Source organism: Petaurus breviceps, unplaced genomic scaffold (genome assembly GCF_028583685.1).
Source record: "Petaurus breviceps papuanus isolate PSGF00001 unplaced genomic scaffold, PetGlider_PUasm1.0 207, whole genome shotgun sequence".
NCBI lineage: Eukaryota > Metazoa > Chordata > Mammalia > Diprotodontia > Petauridae > Petaurus > Petaurus breviceps.
This window is the reverse complement of record NW_027185850.1, coordinates 23545979-23566275: the sequence shown is the minus strand read 5'-3', so window position 1 is coordinate 23566275 and position 20297 is coordinate 23545979. Positions and strand designations below refer to the sequence as shown.

Below are 20297 nucleotides of genomic sequence, written 5' to 3'. Positions count from 1 at the left end.
GAGAGAGAGAGAGAGAGAGAGAGGAGGGAGAGAGACAGAGACAGAGAGAGGAGGGAGGGAGAGAGAGGGAGGGAAGGAGAGATTTCCTTATCATTTTACAGATAAGGAAACTGAGGCAAATAGGTTAAAGTGACTTGCTCGGGATCACATAATATTAAGTGTTTGAGGTGCGATTTGAACTCAGGTCTTCCTGACTCCAGGTTCATCACTCTATCAACTGTGTAACCTACATTCAGAAGATACAAGAATTCATGGTAGTATAGAAAAGCAAACCCAGGGCAGCTAGGTGTCAAAGTGAATAGAGCACAGGCCCTGGAATCAGGAGGATCTGAGTTCAAATTCGGCCTCAGACACTTAACACTTATTAGCTGTGTGACCTTGGGCAAGTCACTTAACCCCAATTGCCCTGCCTTCCCCCTCCAAAAAGCAAAAAAGAAAAAAGAAAAGCAAACCCAGAATTAATAAGCATCTGCTTTAACAAGATATAGGTGATTTATGGTATAGGCAATTAACTATAGAAAGAAACATTTGTTTAAGCAAAATACAGGAGCTTTTCACAGATTAAGTGTTGTTAGGGTTGCAGGCAGTTAGGTGGTGAAGTGAATAGAGCATTGGGCTTAGACTCTGGAAGTCCTGAGTTCAAATCTAAACACAGAAACATCCTGGCTATGTGACCTATGTCACTTAACCTCTGTTTGTCACTGGAGAAGGAAATGGCAAAACAGTATTTTTTTGCCAAGAAAAATCCATGCACCGAGGTACACAAGGTCACAGAGAGTCTGACAAGACTGAACAAGAACATCAAATTGTTAGGGTTTGTTTATTTGGCTTTCTTTTCCAGCCCACTTCAGCAGTCCTGTGAATGGGAGTTACTTAGGTTTGGACTAGTTAAACTCCATTTCACATGAAACCTTTTAGAGCCCTCTTCATCCTGTTCTCCCTCTTCTGAGCATGTTCCAATTTGCTAATATTGTTCTCAGAAGTGATTAGCCAGAACTGAAGATGACATCCCAGCTGAGGTTTAACCAGAGTAGGGTACAACACGCCTCCCTAGAATCAACTTCTTTACCTCCTAGCTTCTCACAATTAGGCCCAAGATCATATATGGGTTTTGGGTTTTTTTGCCTGCCATATCACACTACTTAATCAAATGGAACTTGTGGCCCACTAAAACCTCCAGATTGTCTTTCAGGAACTACAGGTTAGCAATGCTCCCCTTCCCTAGCCTCCCATTCCAATAGAATGTAAAATTCTGGAGGGCAGGGACTTTCAGTCTGTTTTGGTCATGAGCCATGATATGGGACAACAAATGAAGCTCCTACCTATCCCTGGTCCTGCTGAGCTCAAAGTTCTAAATGAGGTTTTTGAACTGACCCTGAATCAACCTTCATCAATCATTAGCCATCATGAGAGTGGTGTCAAAGGGTCAACAAATCTCCAGCCAAGACATGGGACAGATGAATGGCAGATGCCCAGTTGGAGAAAATTCACTCTATGCTGGATTAAATTAGACCTGTGGGTCTAGAGGCTTCTACTCACCCTCATCTCTCTCTCACACACACACACACACACACACACACACACACACACACACAGATGTTTGAGTCCTGGCCATGGAACCTCAGGATGGGAAGGGAAATCATCAGAGTGGAAAATCCGCCCAAACCTTTCATACTGCCTCTTCTTAAAGACCACCAACATGAGTGTCTATGGGGAGACCGCCCCATCTCTGGAGGCAGCCCAGGACTCTTTGGGACAGTTCTAAGCATTGGGAAATTTTACATTAAGTCTCAAACTGGCTTCTTTCTAGCTTTCTCTCATTGTGCCTGGTTCTGCTTTCTGGGGTGGAGCAGAACCAAAACTAATCCTTCTTTCAGGTTATAGCTCTTCAGATACTTAAAAACAGCTAGCACATCCCTGAGTCTTCTCCAGGATGAACATTCCTGCTCCTTTCACCCAGTTTTCAAATGAGAATAACCATTCCGGATGCCCTGTCCTGGACACCCTCCAATTTATAATAACAAATAGCAATTTAAGTATTGCAAAGTGCTTTTAATTACATTATGTCATTTGATCCCCACAACAACCCTGGGAGGTAAGTGTTATTATCATCCCTATTTTACAGATGAGGAAATTGGGGCAGACAGAGATTAAATTAAGTGACTTGCCCAGGGCCACACAGCTCAGTAAATGTCTGAGGTAGGATTTGAACTCAGGGGTTCCTGACTCCAAGTTGAGCACTCTAGATACCAAATCACCCAGCTGCCCCTAAGTTGTCAGAGCCCTTCCCCAAATGTAGCAAGAGTGAGCATAATGTTCTAGGTACAATCTAACAAGGGCAGGATACCACAGAATGATCCCTGCCCTGGTTCTGGGCACTCTGTGTTCATGGTCAAATGAGATAATATTTGTAAAGTGCTTAGCACAGTGCTTGGCCCATACCAGGTATTCAATAAACGCCTGTTCCCTTCCTCCACCCTCCCTTTCCCTATCATTGAGTTTGCTTGCCTGGTTGCCAGAACCTAATGTTGATTTATGTCAAGCTTAAAATCCACTCCAACACATAGCTCTATTTCTGACAAGCAGCTGTCCAGCAGAAGGGAGCAAGCTTTCATGTCTTTCTTTACCTTAAAAGAAATCGCTTTTTAATTCAAGGATATTATACACTCTGCTTGGCGGCATTTATATCCCTTCACTTTCTGGATTCAGTCTTTTTTTTCAGGCTTATTTCAAGCTATAGACTGCCCTCTGTGTACTTTATATTCCAGTGATACCGACCTACTCCTATCCCATGATTTTGCCACCTCTGGGACTTTGTAAAGGCAGTCTTCCATGTCTGCAATGTCCCCTCTCCTTATTGCTACCTCTTAGGATCCTTGGCTTTTTTCAAAGGTCACCTGGGGTATCACTTTCTGAGTCCTTTCTACTTTGTCCTAGAGGGCCAGGAGCACTGGAAGGCCAAATTTAGGCTTGAGGTCAGGGAAAAATTCCCCACAATTAGAATTGTCCTAAAGTAGAACCGGCTTGCCTCAAGAGGTGGTAGGTTCCCACTCCCTAGAGATCTTCAAACACAACCTGGGGTGATTACTTCACAGTGCATAGAGCACTGAGTCTGGAGTCAGGAAGACCTGAGTTCAGATCCAGTGCAGACACTCACTTAGCTGTGTGATTTTCGGCAAATCATTTAACCTCTTTTGGACTCAGTTTTCTTATCTGTAAAATGGAGGTAATAATGGCACCTACCTCCCGGGGGATTTTTTGAGGATCAAATGAGGTAATTGAAAAGTACTAGATATTGGGGTCGCTAGGTGGTGCAGTGAGTCAGGAGGACCTGAGTTCAAATCTGACCTCAGACACTTGACACACTTACTAGCTGTGTTACTTTGGGCAAGTCACTTAACCCCAATTGCCCTCCAAAAAAATAAAGAATTAAAAAAAAAGTACTAGACACAGTAGTAGCACACAGGAGGGGCTACATATGTTAGCTATCATCATCATCATCACCCGCTGGGTATGATATAAGGAAAATTCCTGTGGACTAGATGGTCACTGAGGTCCCTTCCAACTCTAAAATTCTGTCTGTCATTCTGGGTTTCTGGTCCAGTGGCATGAACTTGGAGAGCTGTAATATAGTTGTTGCCCTTGTCCTTACCAGGCTAAAGATCATATTAAAGTACAGATCGGTAAGTACAATTGGGGCTATTTCCTATTTGGTGGCCACCTGATATTATGAGACAAAGAAGGGGAGTTGAGCATAAAGAGAAGGAATATACACACTGTTATAGGGGCCTGACTGAAGCTCCCCGTTGCTTTCTAGTTAATGGAGATGTTCCTTCTAGCTGGAAAGTTCTGAGCCTTCCCTCTGCTTACAAGGGGTTTGTTTCCTGATCAGAGCTAAAGGCTGGAATGTGGCTAGGCAAGAGCAAGGCTGTGAACTTGGCCTCTGGGCTTAGCTTTTGGCTTGCTCAGATTTATTTCCATGACAGACCCAAAGCATTTTGGAGGCTCTTAAAGGAAAAAAAATACAAACAACTTTGTGGGATTTCTTTGGCCTGTCTTCTCTGAATTGGGTTTTGGGCCCAGGATCCTTTTAAAAGAAACCCAGAGGGGAAGGGCAAGGAGTTTCTAACTCTAAGTCAGAAAGAGGTTTTGAGGGACTCAGCCCTTCGTGGACACAAAGTCCAGGCGCACGCGCACGTAGATGAGCGGTCACGAGATTATGGGGCATAATCGTAGGCTGCAGCAGACACGAGCGGGAGAAGTGGGGCGAGGAGGTCGGGGGCTGCAGGGATCGGGAGCAGGGGGAGTCCGCCAAGGGCACGGCAGCCGCTCCTAGCTGAGACGGAGGAACGGTGGGAATGGGGACTGGAGACTAGGGGGCTGTGGCGGAGGGGCCCAAGAGGAGTTTGTGAATGCTGTGGATGGGAGGGTGGGGGATCCTGGGGCAGGCGTGGACCCCCGAGGCCGTAAGCGCCCGTGACTCGCCAGCGCACGCCAGGCCCAGCTGATTGACAGCTTAGGCTGGGGGCGCGGCTCCTTTAAGGGCGGTGCTGGGGGCGGGGCGTCCCGACGGAGTCTGCGCAGTGGAGGCGGCGGCGGCGGCGGCGGCGGCGGCGGGTTCACTTCCAGGTTCCGCCGAGGCTGAAGAAGCTGAGGAGGCTGAGGAGGCCGGGCCGGGGCCGGGGCCGCCTGCCCGCGGAGCCGCCGCCGCCCGGAGCCTCCCGCGGGACCGCGACCAGCGTGGGCCCTGAGGACGAGGAGGAGGACGGGGCAGGCGAAGCCGGTGCAGCCATGGTGAGGAGCCCCCGGCCCAGGCGGGGGGCGGCGGGGGCGGAGCGGCGGGGACCCCGCGGGCGGGCCGGGCCAACCGAACCCGAGGTCCCCGCTCCGGTGTCCCGCCGGGCCCCGGCACCCCCAGTCCGGGTGCGCCCCTGCCCCCCGCGCTGCGCCCCTCCCCCCACCCCGTGCCCAGCCCTCCCTGGGCATCTCCGCGGGGCTGGGCAGGAGCCGGGCACGGGGTGGGGGCGGGGGCCCAAGGACAGAAAGGAGGCGCCCCGGGTGCGCGGGGAGACCCGGGCGGGGGCTGGCTTCCAATCCCGACCCTGCCCCTGTCAAGCCCCTCCGTGACCTTGGCGAGACGAGGCGCCCGCTTGGGCCTCAGTTCCCTCCTCTGTAAAGTGCGGGGCTGCTCTCGGGGCCCCCCGCGGCGCCTGCCGGCTCCTGGCTGCGATCGCTCAGTGAATGCCGAGGCTCGGGGGAGACCGGGAAGAGCCTCTGGAGCCGGGGAGGGGGCGCCGGGCTCCCCGCCCTCGCCTCTGCATTTCCTTTTTCCTCCGGGCCCCCTCCCCCACCCCAGTTTCCTGGCATGTCAGAGGCATCCGAGACCAGCTCCCTGGCCCCGGGTTATAAACAGGGAAACTGAGGGAGGACCCGGAGTGGTGGTCGCCTAGGGAGCCAGGGGCGCGTTCTGCCCTGGCGGGAGGTGTCAGAGGCTCCGAGCCCCCTTGTCAGTGGAAACGCCTTTCTCTTGCGTGGCGGGGTGTCCGGGGCACGAGAGAAAGCAGGGGAGCCCCTGCCCGCCGGCATCATTGCGAGGATGGTCCAGCCAGTGGGGGAGGCTTGGCTGAGGCCTGGATTCGAGTCCCCCCATTGAAGCCCAGCTCGCAGGAGATTGTCTAGGCTGCCCTCAGTCACCTTCAAGAAGCCATTCTCAAGACAGAAAATGGTTTCCTTTTGAGCATTGTTTAGTGTGGAGGGGGTCTACTTTGGGACCTTAGGAAAGTCTGTTTGCAGGAGGAAGTCAATGTCGACGTTATCTGTACAAAATAATACAGGTCAGGTTCAGTAAGAGAGAACGGAGATGGTTGGGCTAGAGCCCAGAGTGGGAGTCTTAAGGAAATTTGGGAGCAAAATCTGTTTCTGTTGCAGGTCTATTTGTGAAGTTCTCCAAAACCTGCCTATCCTAGAAACCTATTCGTGGGTTAATTATTTTACTTACTCCTTTTAGCTTGAGTCTGAGGGTACTTGACATTTGCATTGTGCCCAGCCCTGTTCCAGAATGCATTGACACTTTAGCTTGGGAATAACCCTAAATGGTTCTTTGCATAGTTGGACTGTCACCCATAAGCTTTTTGAAACCCCTAAATCATAGTGTAGAGCAGGCCAAAATCCCTGCCCCATTTGGACAGAAGAGTCTTAGGCTAAACTGACTTGTTAATCACGTTCTTCATCTTGAATTCCAACCTTGTCCCCAATCTGACGGTGTAGAAAGAGCAAGATTACCCCGAGCTCACTACTGACTAACATCATGCCTGAGTTTGGGTTCCTTCACTGTAAAATGGGGTGGGAAAGTTGGACTTGAGGCTCCCTAAGGCCCCTTCCTCTCAGTGTTCTGCCTTAGGACGCTGGGGGGGAGGGGAGGTCATAGTTAACAGCTGTTTTTGGACTTTGTTTATGGGATCTGTTTCCTTTATTAGCTCTGTTGCATTGAATGGCTTTTGTAATCATTCAGTTAATCTGCACCTACTATGTGCCTGGCCTATCAAGAGGAAAAATGGAACATGCCCTGCTGTCAAGGAGTTGGCATTTCTGTAAAAAGTCTCAGGGTTGAGGCATCTATAAAACACAGGCTTTAAGAGAAGTTCCTTAAAACACCCTTAAATAGAATGGAAAGTGGAGATGGCATGGCAGCTTCTTGTCGAAGAAATGACGAGCTGTCTTAAGAGAATTGCATTGTTAAATGTTTGCTGAGTTTTTCCTAAAGACATTCTTTGATGCTTCTATTGTATCCCTTGAAATAGAATAAAGCATAAAGCGCCAGTGTCTCGTGTTTATGTTAACAGAAACAGGGTATGAAAGACTCAAAAGAAGGAAACAGTGGCAGGGCCTTCTGAGTCCTGGATTTTGCCTAACACCTTGAAGGTGCTTAGTGAGCAGCCACTGACCGAGGTGAAGCATGGCAATCTAGTGGAGGGAACATTGGATCCTGCAGGTGGGAGGCCCAGGCCCTGTCTGTGTGTGTGGCCCTGGTCAAGTCACCTAATTTCTTTGGACTGCCCCACAGCTGTAAAAAGGAGGGCATGTCACATGACTCTTCAATTCTCTTCCAACCTAAAGAGCTGATATTTTTATATTTGCTTCTCTCTGACCTCCTTCATTACCTTAAAATGAATTATTTGGGTGTCCATGAAGCCTACCTTCCTGTTCGCTATTTTACTTCAGGCCAGAATTTGAAAGTTGTAGGATTGCCAAATAGCAGATTCATGACCCGGAGGTGGCAGAGCTGCCACTGCCAGACCCAGCAGGAGCAGCTTTTGATTAATTGCTCCCTAATTTGTGAGAGAGCCTCTGAGAATCTCACCCAAATTTTAACCTATTTCCTTCTTAAACTTTTAAAATCTAGTCTTCAGGGAATTGAAGTTGTGTAATTGAAAAGAACTCTACTTTGTATCCTTTCAACCCCATAGCTGATTTTGTTGTTGTTCAGTCGTTTCAGCCACATCCAGCTCTCAGTGACTAACCCCATTTGGGGTTTTCTTGACAGAGATACTGGAGCAATTTGCCATTTCCTTCTCCAGCTTATTTTACAGATGAAGAAACTGAAGCAAACAGGGTTAAGTGACTTGTCCAGGCTCACACAGCCAATAAGTATCTGAGGCCAAATTTGAACTCAGGTCTTCCTGACTCCAGGCCCAGCTCTGTGGCCAGTATACTGCCTAGCTGCCCTACATAGCTGATAGACTGCTTTTCATGGTGGTACAGGTCTGTATTCTGAGGAGTCTTATGAAGGCCTTGCAGCAGAGCTACTACTTTAAAAGCCCATTATGAATCATTCAATGCTGACCAGGAGATGCAGCAGACATTATCAGCTTCTGATCTTTTGGGGGACTGCTTGTGGTGTCTAGATTGTGGAAAAGCCAGGCCTAAAAGCCCCTCCTCATGAGTTTGGCCATTGAGCTGTGATTTAGTATGAAGTGGGCAGGGAAGATGAAATGCAATTGATTTATTGACTGGGCTTTTCTTAAAATTGAATAATAATGTTGTATTTTACTTTGTAAACCTTAAAGTGCTATCTAGAAATATCAACTATTATTAATTTCCTTTTGAAGATTAAGCCCTTAGTTTGATGGAGCAGATTTAGTGCTGAACTTGAGCCAGAAAGACCCAGATTCAAGTCCCTTTTGTGATGTTGTGATCTTTGAACCTCAGGTAATATGACTATTTAAAATAGGTTGCAAGAAAGCTTCAGTGATGTAGAATTTCACCCAGACAAAATGCTAGGTCCTTCATCTGTTGATTTAGTTATGGTCTAGTGGGAGACAAAGTTGAAGCTGTTAGCCTAAGATGAGCAGTTTCATTACTTTATTTGTAGATTTTGCATCTCATATTACCTCAGAAGGCCTGAGAATGAATCTTTGCCACTGAAAAAAATGTTTGTCCTTGGGCAGATTGCTCTGCCCCCGGGGGCTTCAGTTTTCTCATCTCTAAAATAAGTTTAGACTAGATAAACACCAAGGTCCCTTCTTGCTCTGAAATCTTGGACAAGTCTATCTATTGCCCAGGACTCCTGTGGGTCTCAAGGAGAGAAGGCATGTGAAAGAACTGCAGAACTTCATGGCACCGAAAGGTCAGGTAGTATTAACATTACTGGTAAATGCTTTATTCTCCTTTAACATTTAGGCAACACATTTCTAAACTCTCATTTCTTGTATTAGCTCATGGACTACTGAAATTTGGCAGTAGCAAGCTGCCACCTTTACCCCAATGCCTTAGCTTCTGTGGCAGGGCCCACAGTTTCTCAATAAATGTTTGTTGTTGCTGAAATTTAGCTATTAAGAGACTCCAAAGTCTAGACCAGTTCAGCTCTTAGCCTAACAAAAAATTCCAGCTAATTGTGCTTTCTTCTGCCAAGTGATAATGGAGCTTGATTTTTGTGCCCTCTCCCCCAGCAGCCAGACATTTGTGTGGCTACCATTCCTTCTCAGGTCTTTGAAGTGTGAGTGAAATTTACCAGTGCAGTCTATCAGGTGATTGTATCACTTGAATAACTTGGACTTGATCTGACCTGACACTATGTCCTTTGCTGATATGATAAATGTTTAAATAGCAAAAACTCTTATCCCCATCTCCGTCATAGGGACCAGCTTGTCTTGATTTTCTAATAATTCAACAGCAGATGTAAAAAACATTCGTTAATGGTTTGCTTGGGGTAGGTTCTTCTGCCGGTTACTGTGACCCAACTTCTGCCCTCAAAGGTCTTACAGTCCAGTAAGATACATACACAGATGTCATAACACATAAGGAAAAATGACTAGTTATAGAATTGTAGGCTTTTTTTTTTTTTAGCGCTGAAAGGGACCTTGGAGACCATCTAATTGAACCCTTTGGGGTCCAAAGAGAGGTGGAGTGACTTGAAGCTAAAGGAAGCTGAGCTTGGCTGAACATGGCTTAGGGTGGATATTTGTCCCTTTTGAAAAGGCTGCAAACTCTGGGAGTTAACTTTGGCTGCTGAGTGGAAGTTGAGTAATAATATCAATTTACATTTTTCTAGTGTTTTACATATTCTCATATGGTCCTCACTGTGAGGTAGAGAAGACAGGTAGTCAGTCGCTCCTTTTCATGATGCAGTTGACCTGGGAAGGTCGGGGTGATATGGTCCTTTGTTCAATCTATAGTTGACTTACAAGCAAAGACTTGGTTGGACCCAGGGACTGTGAGCTCTAATTTGGATCTCTTTCTCTATTCTCCTTCTTCCTCCTCTTCCTTCTCCTCCTCCTTTTCCCCACTCCTCCCCCATGCTGATTTGTGGATGGTGCTTTGGCCATTTGAACAAGAAAAGCACAATAAGCAAAAGGCACAGACTGAAAGTAGAAACATCCTATGTGAGCCTCCGTTTTTTCCTCCAGATGGGTTTCAGAACACTCTGCCCAGATTGCTCTGTGCTGCTTCTTTTTTAGCCTTAGCATTTTGTGTGCTAGTCAATCCAGAGAGCATGCACAACCTGAAAACTTCATCAGTCACGATGGGGGAGGTGGCAATCTTATAGAAACAAACAGCAAAATGCCCCTGCAAATTGTAAAATTATCTGTGTGACTGACAGAGTGTATTTAAATTCCCAGCAATAGTAGAAATGCTCATTTCTTCCATCTGTAATATGCATGTTAGTGTGACCAGCAATCAGAAGATACTTTATCATTACTTCTACCTTGACTTTATTTAAAACAAAGCAAAACCTTGGCTAATTGGAATAATCTTAAAATTTCCCGATGTCTGTGAAGGCTGGGTTCCACCTCCAAGAGAGACCGAGGAGCAAGTTTTAATTACACTAAAGTGTCTCAAGTATTTTAACTAATTTTATTCAATAGCAGATACGTGCTCATGACATACATGTGTCTAGTTAAGAGCAAAAATTGAAAAAGCATAGATTCCCCATGTGACAGGCGCATTGTGTGACCTCAGGCAAGTCATTTCCCTTCTTTGGACTTCAGGATTTTTATCTGTCCATGACAAAAAAGACCTCAGTGGTTTCTAAGGTCTTTTCAGGCCCGGCGTTCTGTCATTCTGCAGCCTCGATAATGTAATTACTGTTCTGGCGTTGGCTTCTCTCTGGGGTAACCAAGTTGTTGTCTCTTTAAAAGCTAGTGGCCAGAATTGAACCTGGCCGATGACTTTTTGACAGGGAGACTTAAGCCACCAATTGCCACCAGATTACTTAACTCTAGTCATCAGCAATTTTGGGTAACTACCTGTAAAGCAAGAGTTCTTAAACTGAGATTTGTTTTTTAAAATATTTTGATAACTGTCTTTCAGTATTACTGGTTTTCTTTGTCATTTTATTTTATGCATTTAAAAATATGATTCTTAGAAGTCATCCACCTAGGCTTTGTCAGGGTGTCCTTGACACAAAACAGGTTTTAAGGGCTCTTGGTATAGAGACTTTGTAACTATAGATGTCTGACAGCCCCCACTCATTGGAGTTGATAAAAGACATTCACCAATTCCTTAATACCCAGTTACACTATTGGTTGATTGATAGGGAGAGAGTCAGAAAGAACAGAGTTCAAATTCTGCCTCAGATGTTTGTTCTGAGACCCCGGGCAAGTCACTTAACCTCCCTCAGTCACAGTTTTCCTGTCTGTGAACTGGGTATAATGACACTTCCAACAAGGGATTGTTTAGAGGATCCAAAGAAATAATGAAAAGTGCTTTAGTAAATCTAAAATGGCTAAATAAGTGCTAGCAGTTATTTGGATTGATCTAATTTGAGGAGTTTGGGCCTTCTGTGATTGATTGGGGTTTGAATGGGACCCACCCTTACATCTTTAAAGAAATATTTACCCCTTTTGGAGATCCAGGAAGATTTTTCAACCAAGAAATTTAAAAACTGATCACTTGTCCTTATTCTTGTTTTCAGATGTGACTTATTTGAGCCAGTAAACTTTTTCAATACATACATGGATTTCCAGAAAGGAGAGCAGAGGTTCCTGGGGCTCTTCTGAGTTACCACATTTGGCCAGTGTTCTTGCCATTGTCTAAAAAGCCTGCTCTTTGTAATGCTGGTAATAGGTGAGAGCAGCTGATTCCAGAGAGCTTCTCCTGAGGGCTGTTGGCAGGGTACACACAGATACTACTTGAGGCCCTCATTTTACAGAGCTCTGGCAGTGACTTGCTCAGGGTCACTCAGTAAGGGAGGAGAAGGCAACACCCAGCCCTTCTTTTCACTCCACCAAACTGCCTCACAGTGGTCAGATTAAGAGAGAAGGTGATTTTTTTTTCCTGCCTGACCTTTGAAATATGGAATAAAGAATTCAAAGGTCCAGGCTTCAGAGCTTGTCTGTAGAGCAAGCACTTGACAAATATTAAGCTGCCTTCTCCCTTTGGAAGTACAGATAAATTAGGGCAGTAGAAGAGGTGGACTCATTGGTTAATCTTTGGGCCTGATGTGTCATAATATTGTTTATAAGGAACTTATTCTTTATAGATAATGAAAGTATTGACTTCTCTACAAACCAGCTTTTTTTTTCTGGTTAATTAGTTAAAACGAGTAGCCCAGATTTTCTGACCCTGGTAGATTCTAACATCTGAGAGCCTGCCTGTCTTTGAGAGTTCAGGCACTATAAATATACACAGGTCGGAAAGCAGCTTCCAGAGAGAGAGAATAAACTAGATCCTTGGCAGGTTTTAAAAGGTGGAATGTCCATTAGGATCAATGGCTTTTGAACTGCAGAGAACCTTAGAACTCTTCACAGTGTGCTCACTTTCTGCCAGGGGGAACCAAAGCCCTCCTTTCCTGTGTATGGAAGCTCCTTTTCTCTAAAGAGGCTTTTTTTCCTGGCTGAAGAGTCACTTTCCCCAGTGGCATTTCCTTGAATACTGTGGTCAGTCAGCCTCTATCTCACTAACCCTGGAGTATACAGTCTAACTTCATATGGTGAGACTTGGGGAGGTTGTTATCCCATCTCGCCCAGCCTTTAAAAAAAACCAACATTATATCTGTAATTTGTTTTGGGGTAGGGAGCTCTGGAGGAGGAAACCCTTCTATCAAATCTTAGTAAAACACCATTTGGGTAACTTCAGAGTGTTACCTGGCTCATCAAGAGGTTAAAAGATTTACCCAAAATCACATGGGCAAAATGGGTCAGATGAGACTTGAATCCAAGTATTCCTGACTCTAAGCTCCTGACTCAATACAGTAATAGTCTGGTCTTAATATTATAATAGCATTCTGTTCAGTAACAACTGAAGGTTTACAGATCATTTTCTTCACAACAGCCCTGTGAGTTACTTTGATTCATTGTCCATATTTTATGGGAGAAGAATCTGAGACCCTGCGATGGACAGCTACTAAGTATCCTAGCAAGGATGGGAATGGAGATTCCTCACTCCAGCACTGGTGTGCTCACTCATGTGGTGCATTGATACTAATGGACATTCTACCTTTTTCAAAGTCAATACTTTCATTATCTATAAAAAATAAGTTCCTTCCCTCAGATCTGGGGGTACATCTTGCCCACTGCAGCTTTTCACAGAGGGACTTCCTGCAGCATAGTTTGAGTGTTCAGGTATCAAAGTTGTCTCTGTGGTGCCCCTAGAAATGGCCTCTTCCTCGATTTGTGCTGGAGACAAGAGGGCACCTAGTTATTGGCAGTGATCTGCCTAGTACTGCACAGCAAACTGGAGTCACATAATGTCCCCAGTGCTCTCCTCAGAGCCAGAAATAGCAATATTTTTGGCACGAAGCATCAAAATGACCTCTGAGGCCTGGTGCTCATATGAAAAATGTAGTGAATAGTCAACAAGCATTTTTAAGGTGTCTACTATGTGCCAGGCCCTGGGGAATCAAAGAAAGAGAAAAGATAGTCCCTGTTTTAAAGGAGCTCCCAATCTAAGGGGTCTAAACATGCATTGCCATGTGTGTAGCAAATGCTTAATATGTTAAATGCTTCCTGTGAGATGTGCCTAAGAGACACTGTAACATCTTTTGAGTCATGATGAGGGAGAGTGGTGCGGTAGAAAGGACAATTTGGACTAAGGACCCTGGGTTCAAGTGAAGCCATGTGACATAGGATAAGCCACTTCCCCTGTGGTCCTCAGTTCCCTCATCTTTAAAATGAAGGGACTGAACTGGATGGGTTCTTAAGTGACTGTTACTGTGCCTCCTCCCCCACCTTCTATGGGAACCCCTGTCTCCACTAGGCCTCAGTTTCCTTATAAAATATGAGATGTTTGAAATAGTTAATCATTACCAGGGAAAACTCTTAAGTAGACTCTTAGAAGGGAAAGGTCATCGTGACTCAGAAACATCTCCAGTTGGCGTTTTCATCTCCCAGGCTCCCTTTTACAATAATAGCTCATATATATTAATACTTAACATTTTACAGAATGCTTATATAATTAAGCTCATTTGGTCCTCCCCTTACCTGAAGAATAAATTGACTCTACCACATCCCTGATGGGTTCTCTGCCCAGCGTCTTTCCCTGGAAAGGTGACCCAGACTCAGGACATAGTGAGGCAGCCCTTAAGAGACAGTTAAAGAAGAGTCAGCTAGGTGGCGCAGTGAGTAAAGCGCGGGCCCAGAGTCAGGAGGACCCGAATTCGGTTCTGGCCTCAGACATTTAACACTTACACACAAAAAAAACTAGCCATGTAACCTTGGGCAAGTTACTTAACCCCAATTGCCCTCCAAAAGACAAAAAAAAAAAAGAGACAAAGAAAACCCAGGAGAGGGCCAGGGTAACAGAAAAATAAACACAGGTTGGTATGGGGGAGACAGTTTAGATGAATTCTGGAAGAAAGGAAAAGCCATTGAAAGAACCTTGGGTGACCTGAGAGATTCTCCTCTGTGGCCTTTGTCTTTAATTTGAAGGCACACTGACCATCATTTAGACATCTTTTGAACACCCCCCCCCCCCATACAAGGACCTGTGCTGAAGGGCAAGGATGAAGGACATGATAGCAGCCACTTTTTTTAAAGTTAGTTTGTTTTTAGTTTTCAACATTCATGTACATAAGTTTTAAATTTTCTCTCCTTCCTCCTTTCCCCTCCCCAAAACGGCATGCAATCCGATACAGGATCTACATATCTTTCCTATTAAACATTTTCATATTAGTCATGTTGTATAGAAGAATTAGAATGGGAGGTACTATGAGAAAGAAAAAAAAAACAAAAGAAAGTATTCACTCTGCATTGAGAATCCATAGTTCTCTGGATGTGGATGACATTTTCCATCATGAGTCCTTTGAAATTGTTTTAGGTCCTTGGCATTGCTGAGAAGGGCTAAAACTATCAAAGTCGGTCATCGAACTCTGTGGCTGTTACTGTATACAATGTTCTCCTGGTTCAGTAGCAGCCACTTTCAAGGCATCATGGGAGAACAGAAATTGAGTTTTGAAAGGAACCTCAATGGCCATCTAGTGTACTAAAGGAATCCCTGAAAGAACACATCCGACAAATACCCGCTCAGGCTCTGCTTTGAAGACTTCCAAAGAGGGAAACCCACCACCTCCTGATGCAGGCAGCCCATGGCACTTTTGTCAGCTCTCCTGATTTCCAGTCTGCATTGGAATCTTTATAACCCAAGAATGCATTAGATTTTTTGACTGTCACATTACCCTCTTGATTCATGTTGAGCTTGTAATCTACCAAAACTCCTAGATCATCTTCAGACAAATTGCTATCTGATTATGCCTCACCCATTTTATCCTTGTAAGATTGATTCTTTTTTTCTGTGTCCAAGTATAACATTTTACATTTATATTCTCTTAAGGGGGATAAAAGTTTAGCAGAAATTATAATTTGCATTTTTCTAATATTCTCAGGTTTACAAATTGCATTTGAAGTTATAGTGTAAGTGGTACTTTGCCCATTTTACAGATGAGGAAACTTGAGTCTCAGGTTGTGACTTACCGGTGGTTCCAGACCCTCCTGATACACAATTCTTTTCCATGATAACCATCATGATACTTTGTTATAATATAAGCTATATTTTACATATGTAACAATAATGTACATTGATGTGGTACTTTAAACTTTCCAAAGCCCTTTCCCCACATCAGCCTTGTGAAATGGATAGTGTCATTGTTGTTTATTACCATCTCCATTTTACAAATGAGGAAACTGAATTTCTGAGAAGTTAGGCAACTATCTCACTGCTAGTAAATGTTAGCCATCTAATAAGAGTCAGGGTTTGCCCTCAGGCTAAAAGGCCAGTAATACAGCCCACCCTTCTGACCCCTGCCCCTATAATCCTCCTCTCCCAGGTGCCTGGGACCTTCCCAGTGGTAGACACCTGCCATCCCTTGGTGCCGTGGGATTAGCTGGTAACCCAAAGCTAAGAACTGTTGGAGGGGTTCTCTGATTGACACTGTAGCGTAATGCTCAGACCACTGGTGGCCAATGCATATCAAAAAGGGACCACTCAGCTGAAGGAGAGATCTCTACAGGTGCATGTCAACTTAGAAAACTTCATCTTAGCATTACCTGTGTTTTATTGTATTTTTGTTTGTTAAGTCTTTCCCAATCATATTCTGTTCTCTTTGGAGCTACTCTGGTGCATTGCTTCCCATGTGTTTTTGACACCTTTGACTTAGACCATGGGTGCAGGGTGGGAGAGTGCCCTTAGAAATTCCTTCTGCCCCTTGCCCCCTTTAGTGGGACCCATTAAAGGGCAAGATTCATGGACTGTTAGAGCCAGACAGAGATCGCTACTGAGTGCCCCGCAGGAGGTCTACGGTTGTGCTCAGCTGGGCAGGCCAGCCTGAGTGCTGCTGGAAGTTAGGGGCTCTCCATTGCTCCGCTGGCAGGGCTCTAACCACTCTCTCACAGCTTACTCTTCTCCATTTTCCTTTCCTTTCTTGTAAATGATAGACTGATTAATTGAAAGGATTATATTCTACTTCAGAAGGGACTTTGGCGGCCAAAAAAGTCAATGAACAATAAGACTGTTTATTTAAAGTAATTACCCAGGATTCTATCAGCCATGTGGTACCTGTTGTGTTAGTGGTGACTCGAATCGTCCCTTTTGCTGGCTGGATAGCTGATCTGATGTATTTCTTGTTCCATATCCTTTATTAGTGTCTGGTTGATTCTCCTCCTTTCTCCGCAAGGGTTGTTTCAACTCTTGATCATTTCTTTAAACCCCAGCTCCAGACTCAGCAATTGACATCACCTCCTACTTTATTCTGATGTTTAATCTTCTCCCTCAAACCCTTTTAAATCCTTTCTTTTCTGTGTCAAAGGATTGTTGTGAGGGTCAAGTGAGAGCACATGGAAACATCTTTGTAAACCTGTCTTTTACCTTTCTTCAGTGCTTAGCACATTGTAGACATTCACTGTATCATTCCTACCTGTGCTGCAGCAGCAGCAATCTCAGAAGGTAAAGGAGTATGGGAGAGGGAATTGTAATCTTCCTTGCCTAGATTAGATTGTCCAATTCTGACATTCCCAGAGGCCTTTCCTGTTCCTTTGAAAGTTTGCATCATCAGTCATTCCTTCCCCACCCTTTCTCTTCAGTTTTTGCTATGTATTGACTCTTTCTTCTCTTGTCTGTAAATATGCTTAAATTCCTCCATCCTGTCCTCCTTCTGACTCCTTAATAATTGTGCCACCATTCAGCCAAACTGTTGACCTGTGTCTCTCCTTATTCAGGTTAAATCAGAAAAGAAGGGATAGCTCACTTATCCTGTATTTTACATACATTATCCCATTTCAGCCTCATGCTCACCCCAAGACATAGGTGTTCCTGTTATCCCTATTTTGTAGCTATAGGATTTGGGGCTCCTGGAGTTTAAGAACCTTGCCCCGGGGTCCCAAAGCTAGCATGTGTTTTTGGCCAGATTGTCACCCAGCTCTCTCCATGTTGGATTCTATCCATTAAGGCACATAGGCTCTCCAAAAGGAGTCTTTACTGTCTGCCATTCACTTTATTCCCTTTCAGCTCACTTTATTGAGACTAACTGAAGTTTTTTCTAGCATTGTTAAGAGCATTGTGATTTTTGTACAGTGAGATCTTTTTTTCTTTCAGTAATACCCTTAGGGTACAGTCCTAATATTAGTATCACTAGGTCAAAGGATATGGGCAGCTTTATAATTCAGTGTATATCAAATGGGATAATATTTGTAAAGTGCTTAGCTTAACACAATGTCTAGCACAGAGTAGGTGCTATATAAATGCTTATTCCCATCTCCTTATGTTGCCATATTACTCTTCAAAAAGATTACACTCATTCATAGCACTACCAGCAGCGTTCGTGTTTTTCCACAACCTTGCCAACATCGAATCTTATTTTTTAGACTATTTTTCTTAATATAATTGATATAAAGTGGTATCTGTTATTTTAATTTGCCCTTGTTTGATTATTAGAGAATTCTAACTGTTTCCAGGTGGTTCTTAATAATTTGTATTATTCACTTTCAAAAAGTCACCAGTGACACCTTAACTGCCAAATCCAGTGACTTCTTTTCAGGCCTTAAACTGTGCCAGGCCCTAGAGATGCAGAGACAAATAGGAAGGAGTCCTTGAGTATAGTGAACTCACATTCTGTCCTCAGCTGGATAATGAAGGGGTTGGACCAGAGATCCTTTCTGATTGTAATTCTTTAATCTTATGATCCTGTGTACAGACATGAGTATACACAAGGTAATTTCACCTGAGAGAAGGCATTACAGGTAGGGAGTTCAGGAAGGACTTTATATAGAATGTGTTTGAGCTGAGCTTCGAAGGAAGCTGGAGGGTGTGAGAGGTGAAGATGAAGAAAGAGGAGTATTTGGCCCTGATAATTCTTGAACATTGGTGGTTCCCACGGGAGTAGAGAAAGATATGGCTATGAAAAAAGCTGTAGAGAGAATCATTGACTTGGCAGCTGGTCACAGACTTGAGTGGCAAATAGAAGAGATCACAGGAGGAGGATGGATTTGGCGGGGAGAATGATTTGAGTTTGAAGTGTCTCCAGGACATCTGTATCCAATAGGCAGTTTGTGATTGAAGCTGAAGCTCATGAGAGAGGCTCAGACCAGATGGGGACATGTATGCATGCATGTGTGTGTTATGGATGTGTGGTAGTCACCTGCATAGAGGTAATATTTGAACATACTCTCTGACTCTTTACTCTCTCTGTAAAGAGAAGGAGGCTTGGAGGAAAGCCTTGTGGGATGGATCCCTGCCATCAGTGGGCATGACAAAGCGGAAGATCTAGCAAAGAGAGCTGAAGAGGAGCCGTCAGGAACGGGACTCCATGAGAAAGGACAGGAGGGACAAATGGGGCTTTGTTCTCATATGAGAAGACTTGGGTGCATGTAAAGGCAGCAAGGAAGGAATCAGCAAAGAGGGAGAGGCTGAAGATGAGAGTGAAGGAATGTTTATGGGGGCATTGTGCTGAAGGAGACTGGAGAGATTAGGATCAAGGACAGGTTTGGGCCTTGTCAGGAGGAAGGAGCCCTCTTAGTGATGAGGAGATATTGGGACTTGATGTCAGGGGATTTTGAGAACTCTGTCTCCTTGACCTTTCTGCAACATTATCCCTTTCGTTCTTGCTACCTCTTCCTTTCACTTCTGGGATGCCAGTTTCTCTGGTTTTCCTCCTGTTTGGTTCGTGGTTTCTTCCATCACAGTAAAGACAGCCCCTGCTGCCAGGGAGATCCAGCTTGTCCACACATAAGTAAACACAGGAGCCATGTAAGGCACTAACAGCTGGGGGAATTAGGAAGGGAAAGACTTCTGGAACTTAGACGTGAGGGAAGCAAGGGATGCTAATAGGTAGAGTGAGGAGAATGAGAGCCTTGCGTGATGTGGAAGAAAGCTTGTGCGAAAGCTCAGATGTGCAGAGTAGAAGCTTTATCTAGAACAGTAAACAGGCCAGTTTGGACTAAAACTAGAAGGAGAAGGAAAGGGAGTGGGGAGGGAATACCCTTTATATAGCGCCTGCTATGTGCTGAGCATTGTGGGTAATGATCCCATCTGACTCTCAAGATTTTTGTCTTGGCACACACCTTGCCTTGAGCAAGAGTAGGCACTCATACTATAATACGTAGTTTTGGAATTGAATCTTATCCTGCTGTCTCCTGCCTTGACTGTTGGTGTAGGCTATCCACCTGTGAAAAGATGGTCAGTGATAAAAAAGAGCCCCAGAAATGGCAAAATATTCATAGCAATGCCCATCCATTGGGGAATGACTAAACAAGTATAGTATGTGAATGGAATGATAGGACGATACCACAAAAAAATAACGAATATCATCAATTCAGGGGAGCATAGGAAGACTGAACTGATGGGAAAGCAAGGCACATTTTTATAGTAAATATTTTTGAAATATGGTACTTAGGTATAAGAACTTTCTAGTGTATGTGTGGATAGATAAATGCTCATCATGGGGCATCAGTGTAAGTTGGGAATCGCCTCTGTTCAGGCCTCTTTGAAAGTCATGGTCAGTTTCCAGCAATCCTGAGTTAATATGTAAAACAAATGGCATTTCAAGGAGCAAGCTTCCAGAAAAAATATTTAATGACTTTCAATCTGAAGGGAAAAAAAACCACATCTATATCTTAGGCTGGTTGAAGTATAGTGATTGAAGAAAACTTTTGCCTATTTGTTCATCCTAGTAATGATTTAGCCTTTAAACTTTTAGTAATCCTACAGTAAAAGGGAAACAAGAAAAGCCTTCTCAGCTTTGTTCTTCAGCAGGTGCTTTGTCTTTGTCTGGCAATAAACATTCAGTTTACAAGGAGTATCACTACACAAATTTTAAACCTTCTACCTTTTTTTTTTTTTTAAGCAGTTGGGGTTAAGTAACTTGCCCAAGG

General features: G+C 44.5%; 2 protein-coding genes across 3 annotated transcripts in view; both read left to right on the top strand.

The window, feature by feature from the left end:
• LOC138164975 (sterol carrier protein 2) overlaps positions 1 to 20297 on the top strand; it is a 465527-nt gene that overhangs the window by 223143 nt on the left and 222087 nt on the right. The gene's annotated exons all lie outside the window — the stretch shown is intronic.
• The window catches only part of LOC138164972 (protein zyg-11 homolog B), a 59129-nt gene continuing 43453 nt past the window's right edge, over positions 4622 to 20297 (top strand). The window contains exon 1 of the mRNA XM_069092984.1: positions 4622 to 4794. Within this exon, the coding sequence (XP_068949085.1) occupies positions 4792 to 4794 (3 nt within the window). The 5' untranslated portion in view covers positions 4622 to 4791. The remainder of the gene's footprint in view (positions 4795 to 20297) is intronic.